At 42.9% G+C, this 13,612-nt stretch overlaps 1 protein-coding gene across 4 annotated transcripts in view; it reads left to right on the forward strand.

Moving 5' to 3' along the window:
• The window catches only part of ttyh2 (tweety family member 2), an 88,754-nt gene that overhangs the window by 14,182 nt on the left and 60,960 nt on the right, over nt 1–13,612 (forward strand). For 3 of the 4 annotated variants that reach the window (XM_033044557.1, XM_033044554.1, XM_033044553.1), the window contains exon 2: nt 10,858–11,030. In XM_033044557.1, the coding sequence (XP_032900448.1) occupies nt 10,858–11,030 (173 nt within the window). Of the gene's footprint in view, nt 1–9,484; nt 9,581–10,857; nt 11,031–13,612 lie in introns of those variants that run through there. The other variant, XM_033044555.1, reaches the window with a different exon arrangement.

Genomic DNA, 13,612 nt, shown 5'->3' on the forward strand with positions numbered 1-13,612 from the left:
TCCCAGTCCTCTGGTAGGCTGCTTTTTCTGGCTAATTTGTATGCTTCATCTTTTGTTTTGATACTATCCCTGATTTCCCTTGTTATCCACAGATGCACTACCTTCCCTGATTTATTCTTTTGCCAAACTGGGATGAACAATTGTTGTAGTTCATCCATGCGGTCTTTAAATGCCTTCCATTGCATATCCACCGTCAACCCTTTAAGAATTAATTGCCAATCTATCTTGGCCAATTCACGTCTCATACCCTCAAAGTTACCTTTCTTTAAGTTCAGAACCCTTGTTTCTGAATTAACTATGTCACTCTCCATCCTAATGAAGAACTCAACCATATTATGATCACTCTTGCCCAAGGGATCACGCACAACAAGACTGCTCATTACTTAATACCCAGTCTAGAATAGCCTGCTCTCTCGTTGGTTCCTCTACATGTTGGTTTAGTAAACTATCCCGCATACATTCCAAGAAATCCTCTTCCTCAGCACCCCTGCCAATTTGATTCAGCCAATCTATATGTAGATTGAAGTCACCCATTATAACTATTTTACCTTTGTTGCACGCATTTCTAATTTCCTGTTTGATGCCATCCTCAACTCCACTACTACTGTTAGTTGGCCTGTACACAACTCCCACTAGCGTTTTCTGCCCCTTAGAGTTTCGCAGCTCTACCCATATCGATTCCACATCCTCCAAGCTAATGTCCTTCCTTTCTATTGCGTTAATCTCCTCTCTAACCAGCAGCGCGACCCCACTTCCTTTTCCTTTCTGTCTATCCCTCCTGAATATTGAATATCCCTGGATGTTCAGCTCCCAGCCTTGGTCACCCTGGAGCCATGTCTCCGTGATCCTAACTATATCATATTCATTAATAACTATCTGCACATTCAACTCATCCACCTTATTACGAATGCTCCTTGCATTGAGACACAAAGCCTTCAGGCTTGTTTTTACAACACTCTTACCCCTTGTACAATTATGTGGAAAAGTGGGCCTTTTGATTTTTGCCCTGGATTTGTCTGCCTGCCACTTTTACTTTTCACGTTGCTACCTATTGCTTCTACCCTCATTTTACACCCCTCTGTCTCTCTGCTCATGCTCCCATCCCCCTGCCACATTAGTTTAAATCCTCCCCGACAGCACTAGCAAACACTCCCCCAAGGACATTGGTTCCATTCCAGCCCAGGTGCAGACCGTCCTGTTTGTACTGATCCCACCTCCCCCAGAACTGGTTCCAATGCCCTAGAAATTTGAATCGCTCCCCCTTGCACCATTTTTCAAGCCACGTATTCAATTGAAATATCTTCCTATTTTTACTCTGACTAGCACGTGGCACTTGTAGTAATCCAGAGATTATTACCTTTGAGGTCCTAGTTTTATGTTTATCCCCTAGCTCCCTAAATTCACCTTGTAGGACCTCATCCTGTTTTTTACCTATATCGTTGGTGCCAATGTGCACCACGACAACTGGCTGTTCACCCTCCCCCTCCAGAATGTTCTGCAGCCGCTCAGAGATATCCATGACCCTTGCACCAGGGAGGCAACATACCATCCTGGAGTCACGTTTGCGGCCGCAGAAACGCCTATCTATTCCCCTTACAATTGAATCCCCTATTACTATAGCCCTTCGACTCTTTTTCCTCCCCTCCTGTGCCGCAGAGCCACCCACGGTGCCATGAACTTGGCTGCTGCTGCATTCCCCTGATGAGCCATCTCCCCCAACAGTATCCAAAATGGTATATCTGTTTAGGAGGGAGATGACCGCAGGGGACTCCTGCACTACCTGCCTACTGCTACGCTGGCTAGTGGCCACCCGTTCCCTTTCAAGGCACTTCATCACCATGGACGTTAGTGCCACTGGTCGATGGTTGTTGAGGCGCGTCACCTTATTCTTCTTGGACACCGGTATTATTGATGCTCTCTTACAGCAGGTGGGAACCTCAGACCTCAGTAGTGAGAAGTTGAATATGTCTAAAAACACCATCCAGTTGGTCTGCACAAGTTTTGAGAACTCAACCGGGTATACCATCAGATCCAGGCGCTTTCTGAGGGTTCACCCCCCTGAAGGATCTTCTGACGTCGGCCTCTGTGACTGTGACTGTGATAACATCAGGGCGTATGGGGGCTCTGGAAGGCGCATCAGTGTTCTCCCTATGAAAGCGTGTGTGGAACGTATTAAGCTCTTTAGGGGGTGATGCTTCGCTTATTTAAGGAAGGATATAGTTACATTGGAGGCTGTTCAGATTATATTCATTATTTAAGGGAGGATATAGTAACATTGGAGGCTGATCAGAGAATATTCACAAAGTTGATTCATGGGTTGAAGGGGATATCTTAAATTGAAAGGATGAGCAGAATGGATTTTAAAAGATTTGCAGGCTCACAAGAGGGTTACCAGAATCCTGTCTGGATTACAGGGTATTAGCTACAAGGAGAGGTTGGTAAAACTTGGATTGTTTTCCATGGAGGTTCTTAGAGACTTGATAGAAGTTAATAAAATTATGAGAGGCACAGAGATAGACAGTCAGAATCTTTTTCCCAGGATGAAAATGTCAAATACTAAAGGGCATAGCTTTAATACGAGGGGCATATAAAGGGCATAGCTTTAATATGAGAGGGGCAACTTGAAAGGAGATGTTCAGGCCAAGTTTTTTTTTAAACAGAAAGCGGTGAGTGCCTGGAACGGTGGTGGTGGTGCAGGCAGACACGATAGTGGTGTTTAAGAGGCTTTTGGATAGGCAGAAGGATATGTAGGAATATGGATCAGGTCTGGGCAGAGGAGATTAGTTTAACTAGGCATCATGTTTGCACCGTGCTCCAAGAGCTGAAGGGGCTGTTCTTGAGCACTACTCTTCTGTGTTCAATGATAACAATCAGAGTTGAGAAGAATGATAGGTTATTAATTGAAAATACTTGGCAAAGGAGATGCTGTTTTCCTTTTGGGAGAATGTGGAATGGCGGGAATGTAGTGTCAGAAAAAGGAGATGCCGTTTAAAAATGATGAGCACCATCTTCTCTCAGGGATACTGAAATTTTCATTGAGGTCAAATATATCTCGGGTAGTGATGTATTTTATTGTATAGTTTTATCAAGGGTTATGGGGATTGAACAGGAAAGTAGAGATAATGTCACCCATTCCTTCACTCCAGAGATGCTGCCTGACCTGCTGAGTTACTCCAGCATTTTGTGTCTACCTTCAATTTAAACCAGCATCTGCAGTTCTTTCCTACTCAGTAGAGATAAGATGACAGATCAAATTGGCAGTAATCTTGCTGAATCGTGGAACAGGCTGCAGTGCCTCCATTTTCTAGAGGGACTGCCAGACGAGCTAAAGATCAGGGAGCCAAACGGGGTTTACAGTAATCTGGTGGTTTCAAGATCTCCATAAATACCAGCTTTTGATTCTGCTATTCTGGTGGTTTTTGCAATCAAATCTCTGGATCAATAGTCCTGGACTTTGGATACTTGTTCAGTAATGTCACCACGTTGCTAACATTCCCTTTGTGTATTCCATTTTTCTTTAAATATTTTGGGCATTTTAATGGAATAAAATAAATAAATAAAGGTAACATTTTGGGGCAGTCTTAAGGAAGTATTGCATTTACCTGAAACCCTCCTTTAGATTAGGTGTTAAAGACAATCTCCTATGTATAAGGTGCCATGTGAAGAAAGTTTCGTTATCTGTTGTAACTCATGTCAATGAAAACAAATCAACATTATTAATTTTGTGCTGAACAATGCCAAGTGTTTCAACATTCCCAACAAATGTTTAATCTACTGAGATATAAAATCAGCCCTTGGCTAATTAAGGAGGTTAAGGTTGGTATTAGATTAAAAGAGTAGGAGAGGATCACATTGTCAATCTGCAATTTCAATAGTTTAGTAATGAGATGATCTGGTAATGATCTTTTCGGAATCCTGCACCTTGGGATGTTAATGGTGAGTTTTTGAGTGTATGCAAGGATGAACGTGATGTAATATGGGGCATGAAGGGAATTGGACACATGGTGATCAAATGGTGATGTGGATCTGAGGCAGAGGATCAGCTTTGATCTTTTTAAATGATGCAGGAGGCATGATGGGATGTTCCCTGTCTCTTACATTCATATATGGTGAGAAGGCAGGAACGGGGTACTGAATGTGGATGATCAGCCATGATCACAGTTAATGGCGGTGCTGGCTCGAGGGGCTGAATGGCCTACTCCTGCACCTATTGTCTATTGTTTATGACTGTTTGTATCCTGATGTTAAAAGTGTGACTGCATTTTTAAATAATTCATCAAGTCTCTAAGGAGACATGTTGAAGATGTAAGGTTGGGGCACACTTTTCTGCGCACCATTGTTTTGTATCCGTCATTGAGATAGAAGCCTTGAAGTGAGCTACTGTTACGTCTGAAGTCAATAGACAATAGGTGCACGAGTAGGTCCTTTGGCTCTTCGAGCCAGCACCGCCATTCATTGTGATCATGGCTGATCATCCACAATCAGTACCCCGTTCCTGCCTTCTCCCCATATCCCTTGACTCCGCTATCTTTAAGAGCTCTATCTAACTCTCTCTTGAAAGCATCCAGAGAATCGACCTCCACTGCCACTGAATTCTACAGATTCACAACTCTGGGTGAAAAGTTTTTCCTCATCTCTGTTCGAAATGGCCTACCCCTTATTCTTAACTGGTTCTCTACTCCCCTGGTTCTCCACTCCCCTAACATCGGAAACATGTTTCCCGCCTCTAGCGTGTCCAATCCCTTAATAATCTTTTTCAATAAGATCCCCTCTCATTCTCAATTCCAGTGTATACAAGCCCAGTTGCTCCATTCTTTCAACATATGTCTTTCAACATTCCAGCCATCCTGGGAATTAACCTCGTGAACCTACGCTGCACTCCCTCAATAACGAGAATGTCCTTCCTCACATCTAGAGACCAAAACTGCACATAATACTCCAGGTGTCATCTCACCAGGGCCCTGTACGACTGCAGAAGGACCTCTTTGCTCCTATACTCAACTCCTCTTGTTATGAAGGCCAACATGCCATTATCTGTCTTCACTGCCTGCTGTACGTGCATGCTTACTTTCAGTGACTGATGTACAAGTACAACCAGATCTCGTTGTACTTCCCCGATTCCGAACTTGACACCATTCAGATAATAATCTGCCTTCCTGTTCTTGCCACCAAAGTGGATAACCTCATATTTATCCACATTAAACTGCATCTGCGCGTGCATCTGCCCACTCACCCAACCTGTCCTAGTTACCCTGCATTCTCATAGCATCCTCCTCACAGTTCACACTTCCACCCAGCTTTGTGTCATCTGCAAATTTGCTAATGTTACTTTTAATCCCTTCATCTAAATCATTAATGTATGTTGTTAATAGCTGCAGTCCCAGCACCAAGCCTTGCGGTACCCCACTAGTCACTGCCTGCCATTCTGAAAGGGACCTGTTAATCCTTATTCTTTGTTTCCTGTCTTCCAACCAATTTTCTATCCATGTTTGTGTAAGGGTTTTCTGCGTCGAGCTTTCGCCCGACCTAAGGTCCCTGTGGTTTGCTCTGGTCCCTCGACCAGGCCGCGCATACTGGTTCCCCGTGAGTGGCTCGACCCACTCACCCCCTACGGTTCTAGACACTGGACTTAGTTGCAGGAGCGTTGATAGTGCAGAAAATTCAACCAGACCAGATTTGAAGACCAGGGTTTAAACAGGAAAAAAAACTTTTATTTAGCGGTTGGGACTACGGTACATGAATACTTTGACACAGTTCTATAAGGCATATGCATAATTACAGTGTTCAAAAGGGAACTGCAGATGCTGGAATATCGAAGGTACACAAAATTGCTGGGGAAACTCAGCGGGTGCAGCAGCATCTATGGAGCGAAGGAAATAGGCGACGTTTCGGGCCGAAACGTCGCCTATTTCCTTCGCTCCATAGATGCTGCTGCACCCGCTGAGTTTCCCCAGCAATTTTGTGTACCTTGCATAATTACAGTTCCTGTTTCGGGATCATAGACGCAATAACTACGATACAATACTCGAGTGCGGGATGGGGAACGTACGTCACATCGTAAAATTTGCCAGCACATCTACACTTACACCCACGTTAATATAACCCATGTTAATATAACCCCCTCCCCCTCCCCTCTACACTAAACTATGTCCAGGATGTGCAGGATCTGTGTACATGCTCACCATGGGGCGATTACTGAGGTTACTGGCTGGTCGTGCTGCTTCCTCTGATTAGGTGGCTGTGGAAGCGTCATCGGCGGTCGTCTCGGTCTTTCGGGTGGTCCCGGGGCTTCACCTCGCCCAGGGGTCCTACTGCTTTCCTTTTCTTTCCACGTGGCGGGGACTCCAGCCGGAGTGTGTGTCACACTGGACACCATGTACTTTTTAAGCGCTGTCCTGTGTCCTCTCTCTCTCTCCGCAAGTCTCCAGATTCGTTCAGTGACTCCTTCCGTGTCTCCCTCCTTTTTCCTTTTCTTAAACCCAAAAATCGTGGCCAGTTATTCTAATCCTGACCCGTCCTATCTCCCGCCAGATCACGGGATCTCTTTGCTTACAAGATGAGTTTCGAGCTCTCTCTTTGTTCTGCGTTATGTCCGGGAGTACCGGTGATGGCTAGACGGTCTGTTAATTTGTTTCTCGATAAGAGGTGATGGGTTTAACTGGTTTTCCCATCACCGGCCAGGTAGGTTTCTATGGGCTATTGTGCTCCCTTAACGAGATTAACTATGTAGGTCAGCTTGGGGCATTGTGATGCCTGCTGATGTCAGCGCCCCAGTGTCTGGACTTCGACCTGGTTTCGGGGGTTTCTGCACGGCCAATATCCATCTATTGTTCAGGCTGTGACTGCAGAAACCCAGAGACTGGGCTGTGGGGTTTCGCTTTTGTGGCTGGTCACGAGGTCCCGCGGCCATCTTGGGCCCCACTGATTGTGACATCCCTTGTTAAAACTGACCGCAGCTTTTCTCTCTCTCAGTCCCAGTCCCAGTCCCGGATAAAAAATGTCCAAAATGCAGCTCTTTGGTTTTGTTGATTGTAGCATGAGGGACAACTTCTCAAATCTTACATTTGTACCCTACCCCCAACTTCATGTGCTCTAATTTTGCCCACTAATCTCCTATGTGGGACCTTATCAAAGGCTTTCTGAAAGTCCAGGTACACTACATCCACTGGCTCTCCTTTGTCCATTTTCCCAGTTACATCCTCAAAAAATTCCAGAAGATTAGTCAGGCATGATTACCCCTTCGTAAATCCATGCTGACTCGGACCGATCTTTTTACTGCTATTCAAATGTGCTGCTATTTCATCTTTTATAATTGACACCAGCATCTACCACACCACCGATGCCAGGCTAACTGGTCTATAATACCCTGTTTTCACTTTCCCTCCTTAAAAAGTGGGATAACATTAGCATCCACAGGAACTGATCCTGAATCTATAGAACATTGGAAAATGATCACCAATGCGTCCACGATTTCTGGAGCAACCTCCTTAAATATGCAGACCATCAGGCCCTGGGGATTTATCAGCGTTATTAGCCGCTGCATGACTTGAAGTCTTGTGATATTTTTGTCTCTGCCTGTGGATTACTTCATCTTTTGTTTGTGGTGTCCATGTGGCTTGAAATGAACTTTGTACATTTTTAAAGTGGTTGGATGAATACAGACTTCTTTTCTAAATTCCATTTATTTCAAGATGCAAACTCGCATTCCTATACTTTTTCACAGTTCCTCTGGGTTCCCTCTGCTATAAACCTATCGCCCCATGGGTTTAAAAAAAAAAGAATAACCTTGTTATAATATATACTTTGGTGTAAATAGGGGGAAAGTAGAAAAGCAGCCCTGATTCGTCTTCATTTTGAAATGCATCATGATATTGGCCCATACTTTGACATCACAGGAGGTTTCAGGACTCACAGCAAATGCAGAAGTCTCAAACTTGTTGCATTCAGGCTCAATCTCGCTAGGATTTCTCAACAGTTAAGCTGGGGTCATGTTCTAGGTTTCTGCGCCAAGCTAGACTTGGCAGAAGACCAGCAAGCTATTCATTTGCAAAGAAAATAAAAGGGAACCATGTTGGCTTGGATTTAAAAAAAAACTCTTTAGTGCTACCTGATTTGAAGTTTTTAAAATCAAATGAAATAGTTAAAACATTTTTAAAGTATTTATGGATGTCAGGTTCCAAATCATTGAACTTGCTGACAGTCTGAATCACCTTTGCCAGCTGCCACAGGCTTTTGGAGGTGTTTTGTAGGGATGGCACACATTGGTCCCAAAGCGTGATGCTTTGTCGTTGCTCAACCTCACCACGTGGTCAGAGGATTGTCTTAAAAAAAAGACAGGTTTTCAGGATTCAACGGATTTGTTCACAAAAATGGGTATCGCAGTCTAGGTCAAAAACAGTTGGTACACAGAGCAAGGTGCCTCAAAAGGCCAGTGTGAAAAGAATTGCATTCATGACTCATAATCCTGGGATGTCACAACATTGTCATATTTAAATACTTTTGACTATCTTTCACTGTTACTTTACACAAAACGCTGCAATGAATTTCTCAGTTGAATTCCACCTCGAGCAAGGAATAAAATTATGATTTTTTTTTAATCAAATGGTGTTGGGTCATTCTCAGTTTTGTTTCAGGGAAGTCAGGGCAGTAATTTATTAACTCATCAAAAAGGCAGCACTTGGAGCAAAGCAACCAGAGAGTCATACAGCAGGAAGCTGATATCCGATCTAAGCTGGTCCTGTTTGCCTGCATTTGACCCATATCCCTCTAAACCTTACCTTTCCCTGTACCTGACTATGCTGTCCAGGATGCACTATCCAAGCTCATCCTCATTTGCCCACGCTTGACCCAGTCCTAGTAAGACAGCTAAGATTTGTTGGCTGTAGTTTCTTAAGAGAGAACAGACTCACTATGTAGTGTGGGGAAGGCTCCTGAGCAAAGGCTGAGACTATGACCAAGAGTTGGTAACACAAGCTCTTTCAGCGACATCAGATAGTTCACTTTGAGTACTTTGTCATATCATCATCTGTATAAATGATTTTTTTCATACCAAAAATGAAATATTGTATTAATGGAAACCATGGAAAATGCCATTTGAATCTGGTGCAGTAGAAAATAGCTAATGGATCTGTGGTGTTACTAATCCATGTCATATGATCAGATATATGGGAGCTGGCTGAGTCAGTCTTGGCTACTTTGCCAGATGTGGTCTTTGTAGCAGCTGGCTTCTGGTTACTTCACAGGAATGGAGGAAAATGGATCAGAATACATTACTGGGCACTATTTGTTACGCAGGTCAGGTTGTGGAGAAGGGGGAGGAGTGGAGAGGGTGACAGGAACACTTGGTATAAACAGGAGACCATGGGTAGTAAAATGCCGCACACAGTAGTGGTATTGTGAGGGAGGGCGGTGAAGGTTTGCCTCAGCCACTTCACTATCTATGCCCCCCCCTTCCTTGCAATAAAGCAAAGCCAAATCTGCGGACACATCTGACAGCCACATGAGGAGGAAGAGAGAGAGAGAGAGAGTTTGCCTAGATACAACTCTGGTTCCAGGTGGTACAGACAGCAACGGAAAGGAAGTAATTTATTTTTAAGTTTCTCAATACTTTAGGGGCATGTTAAAACTAAATCTTCATTTTGCATAATTTAAAACTTTCAACACGTGACGAACAATCAGATTGTCAGCTCAGGCGATGATTATTTGTTGATTGTTTGTCTTTGAATATTTTAAAATCACTAAGAAACCTGCCTCATGTTCCAGTGATTTCCAGTCCATTTATTTCAAGCATATTAAATATTATCTTCATCAGTTTGCAGAACATACTGCTTTAAATAGTGTGTACATTCAGATTTGTTCATGTCTATGTAATTTGCAGAGCTTTGTTGTTGTGAAAGTAGAGGTAAGGAACATTTCTCCCCAGCTCAGAGCAGCCCAGGGGTATAGCAGGGCAGTGAAGTTACAAGAAACTGCAGATGATAGTTGATAAAAAAAAACAGACACGTGCTGGACTCAACGGGTCAGACAGCATGTCTGGAGAACATGGATAGGTGACATTTTGGGCAGGGACCCTTCTTCAGAACTTCTTCAGAATTGTTCAGTTCTGAGATGTGGTGACTTGTTTACGAGTTATGAGTTTCCTCTGTGGTAGATAACCATACATTAGATGTAAAAAGTGGCTGTGGTCTACCTTCATTGTCAATATTGCTGATAGTGCACAAACATGTTTTCAACATTTTTGCTTTGAGACTGATCTGTAGTCCTTGGTTAAAACTGTGTTTTAATTTTATTTGAACTGCTTTAAAAATCACCTGAATCTCATGCTCAAAGCACATTCAATACCTTGGATTAAAATCATAATTATCATAAAATTAGGTGCAAACTCTTTCTGTTGTAATGATCAATATCCTTTTATTATAGCATGAATCAGTTCATATACAGCATCAATCATGACCAAAAGATTGAGAGACTTCACTCTTCTTTTCTCCATACTATGTCCATTGTCCATATCTGGAATGAGCTGCAAGAGAAAGCTATGGAAGTGGAAGCAATTATGATTTTTAAAAGACATTTGGATAGACATATGGATGGGAAGGGTTCAGAAGGCTAACGGCCAAATGGGACTAGCTCAGTAGGCCAACTTGGCCGAGAGGGACAAGGTGGGCCGTAGAGGTTCTTTCCATGCTGTACAGCTTTATGAATCTGTTAGTGTGCTGAATGATTGCCAGTACCCGTACATGTTATGATCTGAATCTTTACATTAATCAATTAAATACACAAGTGATATTGATGGCTGTGATTCGATGTGTGCAAATGTTGAGCAATAGTTTTAGTTTTGTCTTTCTATTGTTCCCTCAGGCACTGATCTTTTTGGCTGCCATTGCCATTGTCTGCTTGGGCCTCAATTTGATTTGCCTCTTGATTTACTTGCTGTGCACCTGCTGCTGCAAGCCAGCTGATGATGAAGAGACCAAGAAGCCACATTCCCGCTGTGTCACGTGGACAGCTGTGACTGCTGGTCTGATCTGCTGGTGAGTGGGGACGTGGGAGGTGAACAAACCTGTAGGTGTTGTCCTGTGAGCCATTGTGTGAGGTGTAATGTAGTCTTGTTTGAGCTTTATCTACAAACTTTGCATGTTTTACGAGGATGTTGCCAGGACTCAAGGGCCTGAACTTTGGGGGAGATTAGGCAGACTAGGACTATATTCCTTGGAGCGCAGGAGGCTTATGGGTGATCTTATGGAGGTGTAAAAGATCTTGAGGTGAATAAATAGGGTGAATGCATAGTCTTTTACCCAGATAGGGGAATCACAAATGAGAGACCATTGGTTTAAGGTGAGAGGGGAAAGATTTCGTAAGATCAGCCGAAAATAAGCTTTTTCACTCAGATGGTGGTGTACATACGGAAGAAGATGCCAGAGGAATTATTTAAGATGGGTACAATAACAACATTAAAAGGCACTTAGACAGATGTATGGATAGGAAAGGATTAGAGGAATATTGGCCAAATACAGACAAATGGGACCAGCTAAGATGGGGTATCTTGTTTGCATGGGCGAGTTGGGCTGAAGGGCCTGTTTCGTGCTACAATACTCTATGACCACATGTACTCAGTAAAATGTAATGTTAAATGGTGAGAGACTGGTTACTGTTAATGTGCAAAGGGAATCTAGTGTACTGGTGCACCAGTCACTGAAGGCCTGCATATGGATTCAGCGGAAGACATTTGGTAAGTTAGCCTTTATGACAAAGTTATTGGAGTGAAGAAGTCTTGCCGTGAGTCATCATGACACTGCGTCAAGAGTATTGTGAACAATTTTGGTTTCCTTACCTGAGAAAGGACATACTTGTCAAAGTGGGAGTGCAGCAAAGATTCACTGTTGGTTTGTTATATGTAGAGCGATTGAGCTGACTGGATCTGTATTCTCCAGAGTTTAGAACGGGAGGAGGTCTCTTTGGTTCTAACTCAGAGGGAGTTAAAGCTTTGCATCTCGCAACCCCAGAGCTCTGTGGAGCTCAGTCATTGAGTTCATTCGCACAGAGATTTGTGAATTGCAAGGGAATCAAAATTTGTCCTCTTTCAATCAGGTACTTTCATTATTTTAAATTCTATCGAATCTGAAACATTTAAATGGTAACCATTGGAATGTTAGATCATTTAACGTTATGACTTTGTAGTTCTGAAGTGTGTGTGTGTGTGTGTGTCTCTCTCTCTGTCTCTGTCTCTGTCTCAAAATATTGGTGTTTTGTACACAATGGTCAATGTTGTTTGGTCCACATTGGCAAAGGCTTCAATGAGCAGCAGTGGAGTCATGTGAGATATGATTGCTAATTTCTTCTCTCTTGACATAAAGTCATAAGTGATAGGAGTACAATTAAGCCATTCAATCATGGCTGATCTACCTCTCCCTCCTAACCTCCATTCTCTTGCGTTCTCCCTATAGCCTCTGACTCCTATACTAATCAAGAATCTAACTGCCTTAAAAATATCCACTGACTTGGCCTCCACAGCCTTCTGTGGCAAAGAATTCCACTGAATCACCACCCTTCATGGTATGGTCAGAGGGAGGTGTAATTCAGTTCTCTGAATGACCATCCAGTCACATATACTGACAGGCGGGATACTCTGTGAGGTATTGCATTAAAATATCATCGGACCACACCGAGATGTTCACTTCCAAGCAAGGATAATTATTGAGGGGTAGCATTCCGACCTTTGGCCTAGCCTAGATTGTGGAGATTAAACTGCAGTATCTTCATCTCTTGTCTAAGAACTAAAGGTTGGATGGAAACTGATCGTTTTATTTGCATATTCTGACACTTTACTACGCATTTTACACACTGGAATTTCAGGTTAAACACTTTCCAACATGGTGCTAAAGCTTAGAATATTTGTTTTCATCAATAGATTGGCAGGTCAGCAGTAACTAGTTAAGTGGCACAAGATTTTGCTTAGAGCCTTCTCATTTTGCTTTAAATTGAATTTGGTTACAAAATGCTTCTTGTTAACTAACTATAAACAAACCCTTTTTGTAAAACTGTCAGGGTTAATAATAGCATCTGTCACTGTGGGATATCAATAAATTGAATTTTCATGGAATTTAGGATTGTCATGATGGTGGTGCCTGAGTGCATGGTCAAACCAAGTGGTATCTTGTGAGGAGCACACGATGCCAGAGTAACTCAATGTACGTATCTTGTGACTGATGTAATTAGTAGGCTGCATTTTCTGATTTGATAGTGTGGCAGTAACGACATTTTGTTCATACTGACCCAGTTGCTCCCTCCTTTCCTAATCCATTTATTTATTTTGGAGTAGAAGTAATTCATTTCAATATTACACAGTCACGTTTTATCACCAATGGGGGGCATGGTGATGCAGCTGTTGAGTTGCTGTTTCAATCCTGACTGCGGGTACTGTTGTGGGTACGGAGTTTGTATGTTCTCCCTGTGATGGCGTGTTTTTTTTCTTCTCTGGGTGCTCCTGTTTCCTCCCACACTTGAGAGACATACAGGTTTGTAGGTGAATTGATTTCGGTAAAAATTGTAAATTGTTCCTTGTGTTTTGGATAGTTAGTGTACGGGGATCGATGGTCAGTGTGAATTTGGTGGG

The sequence above is a fragment of the Amblyraja radiata genome, chromosome 26, assembly GCF_010909765.2.
Source record: "Amblyraja radiata isolate CabotCenter1 chromosome 26, sAmbRad1.1.pri, whole genome shotgun sequence".
NCBI lineage: Eukaryota > Metazoa > Chordata > Chondrichthyes > Rajiformes > Rajidae > Amblyraja > Amblyraja radiata.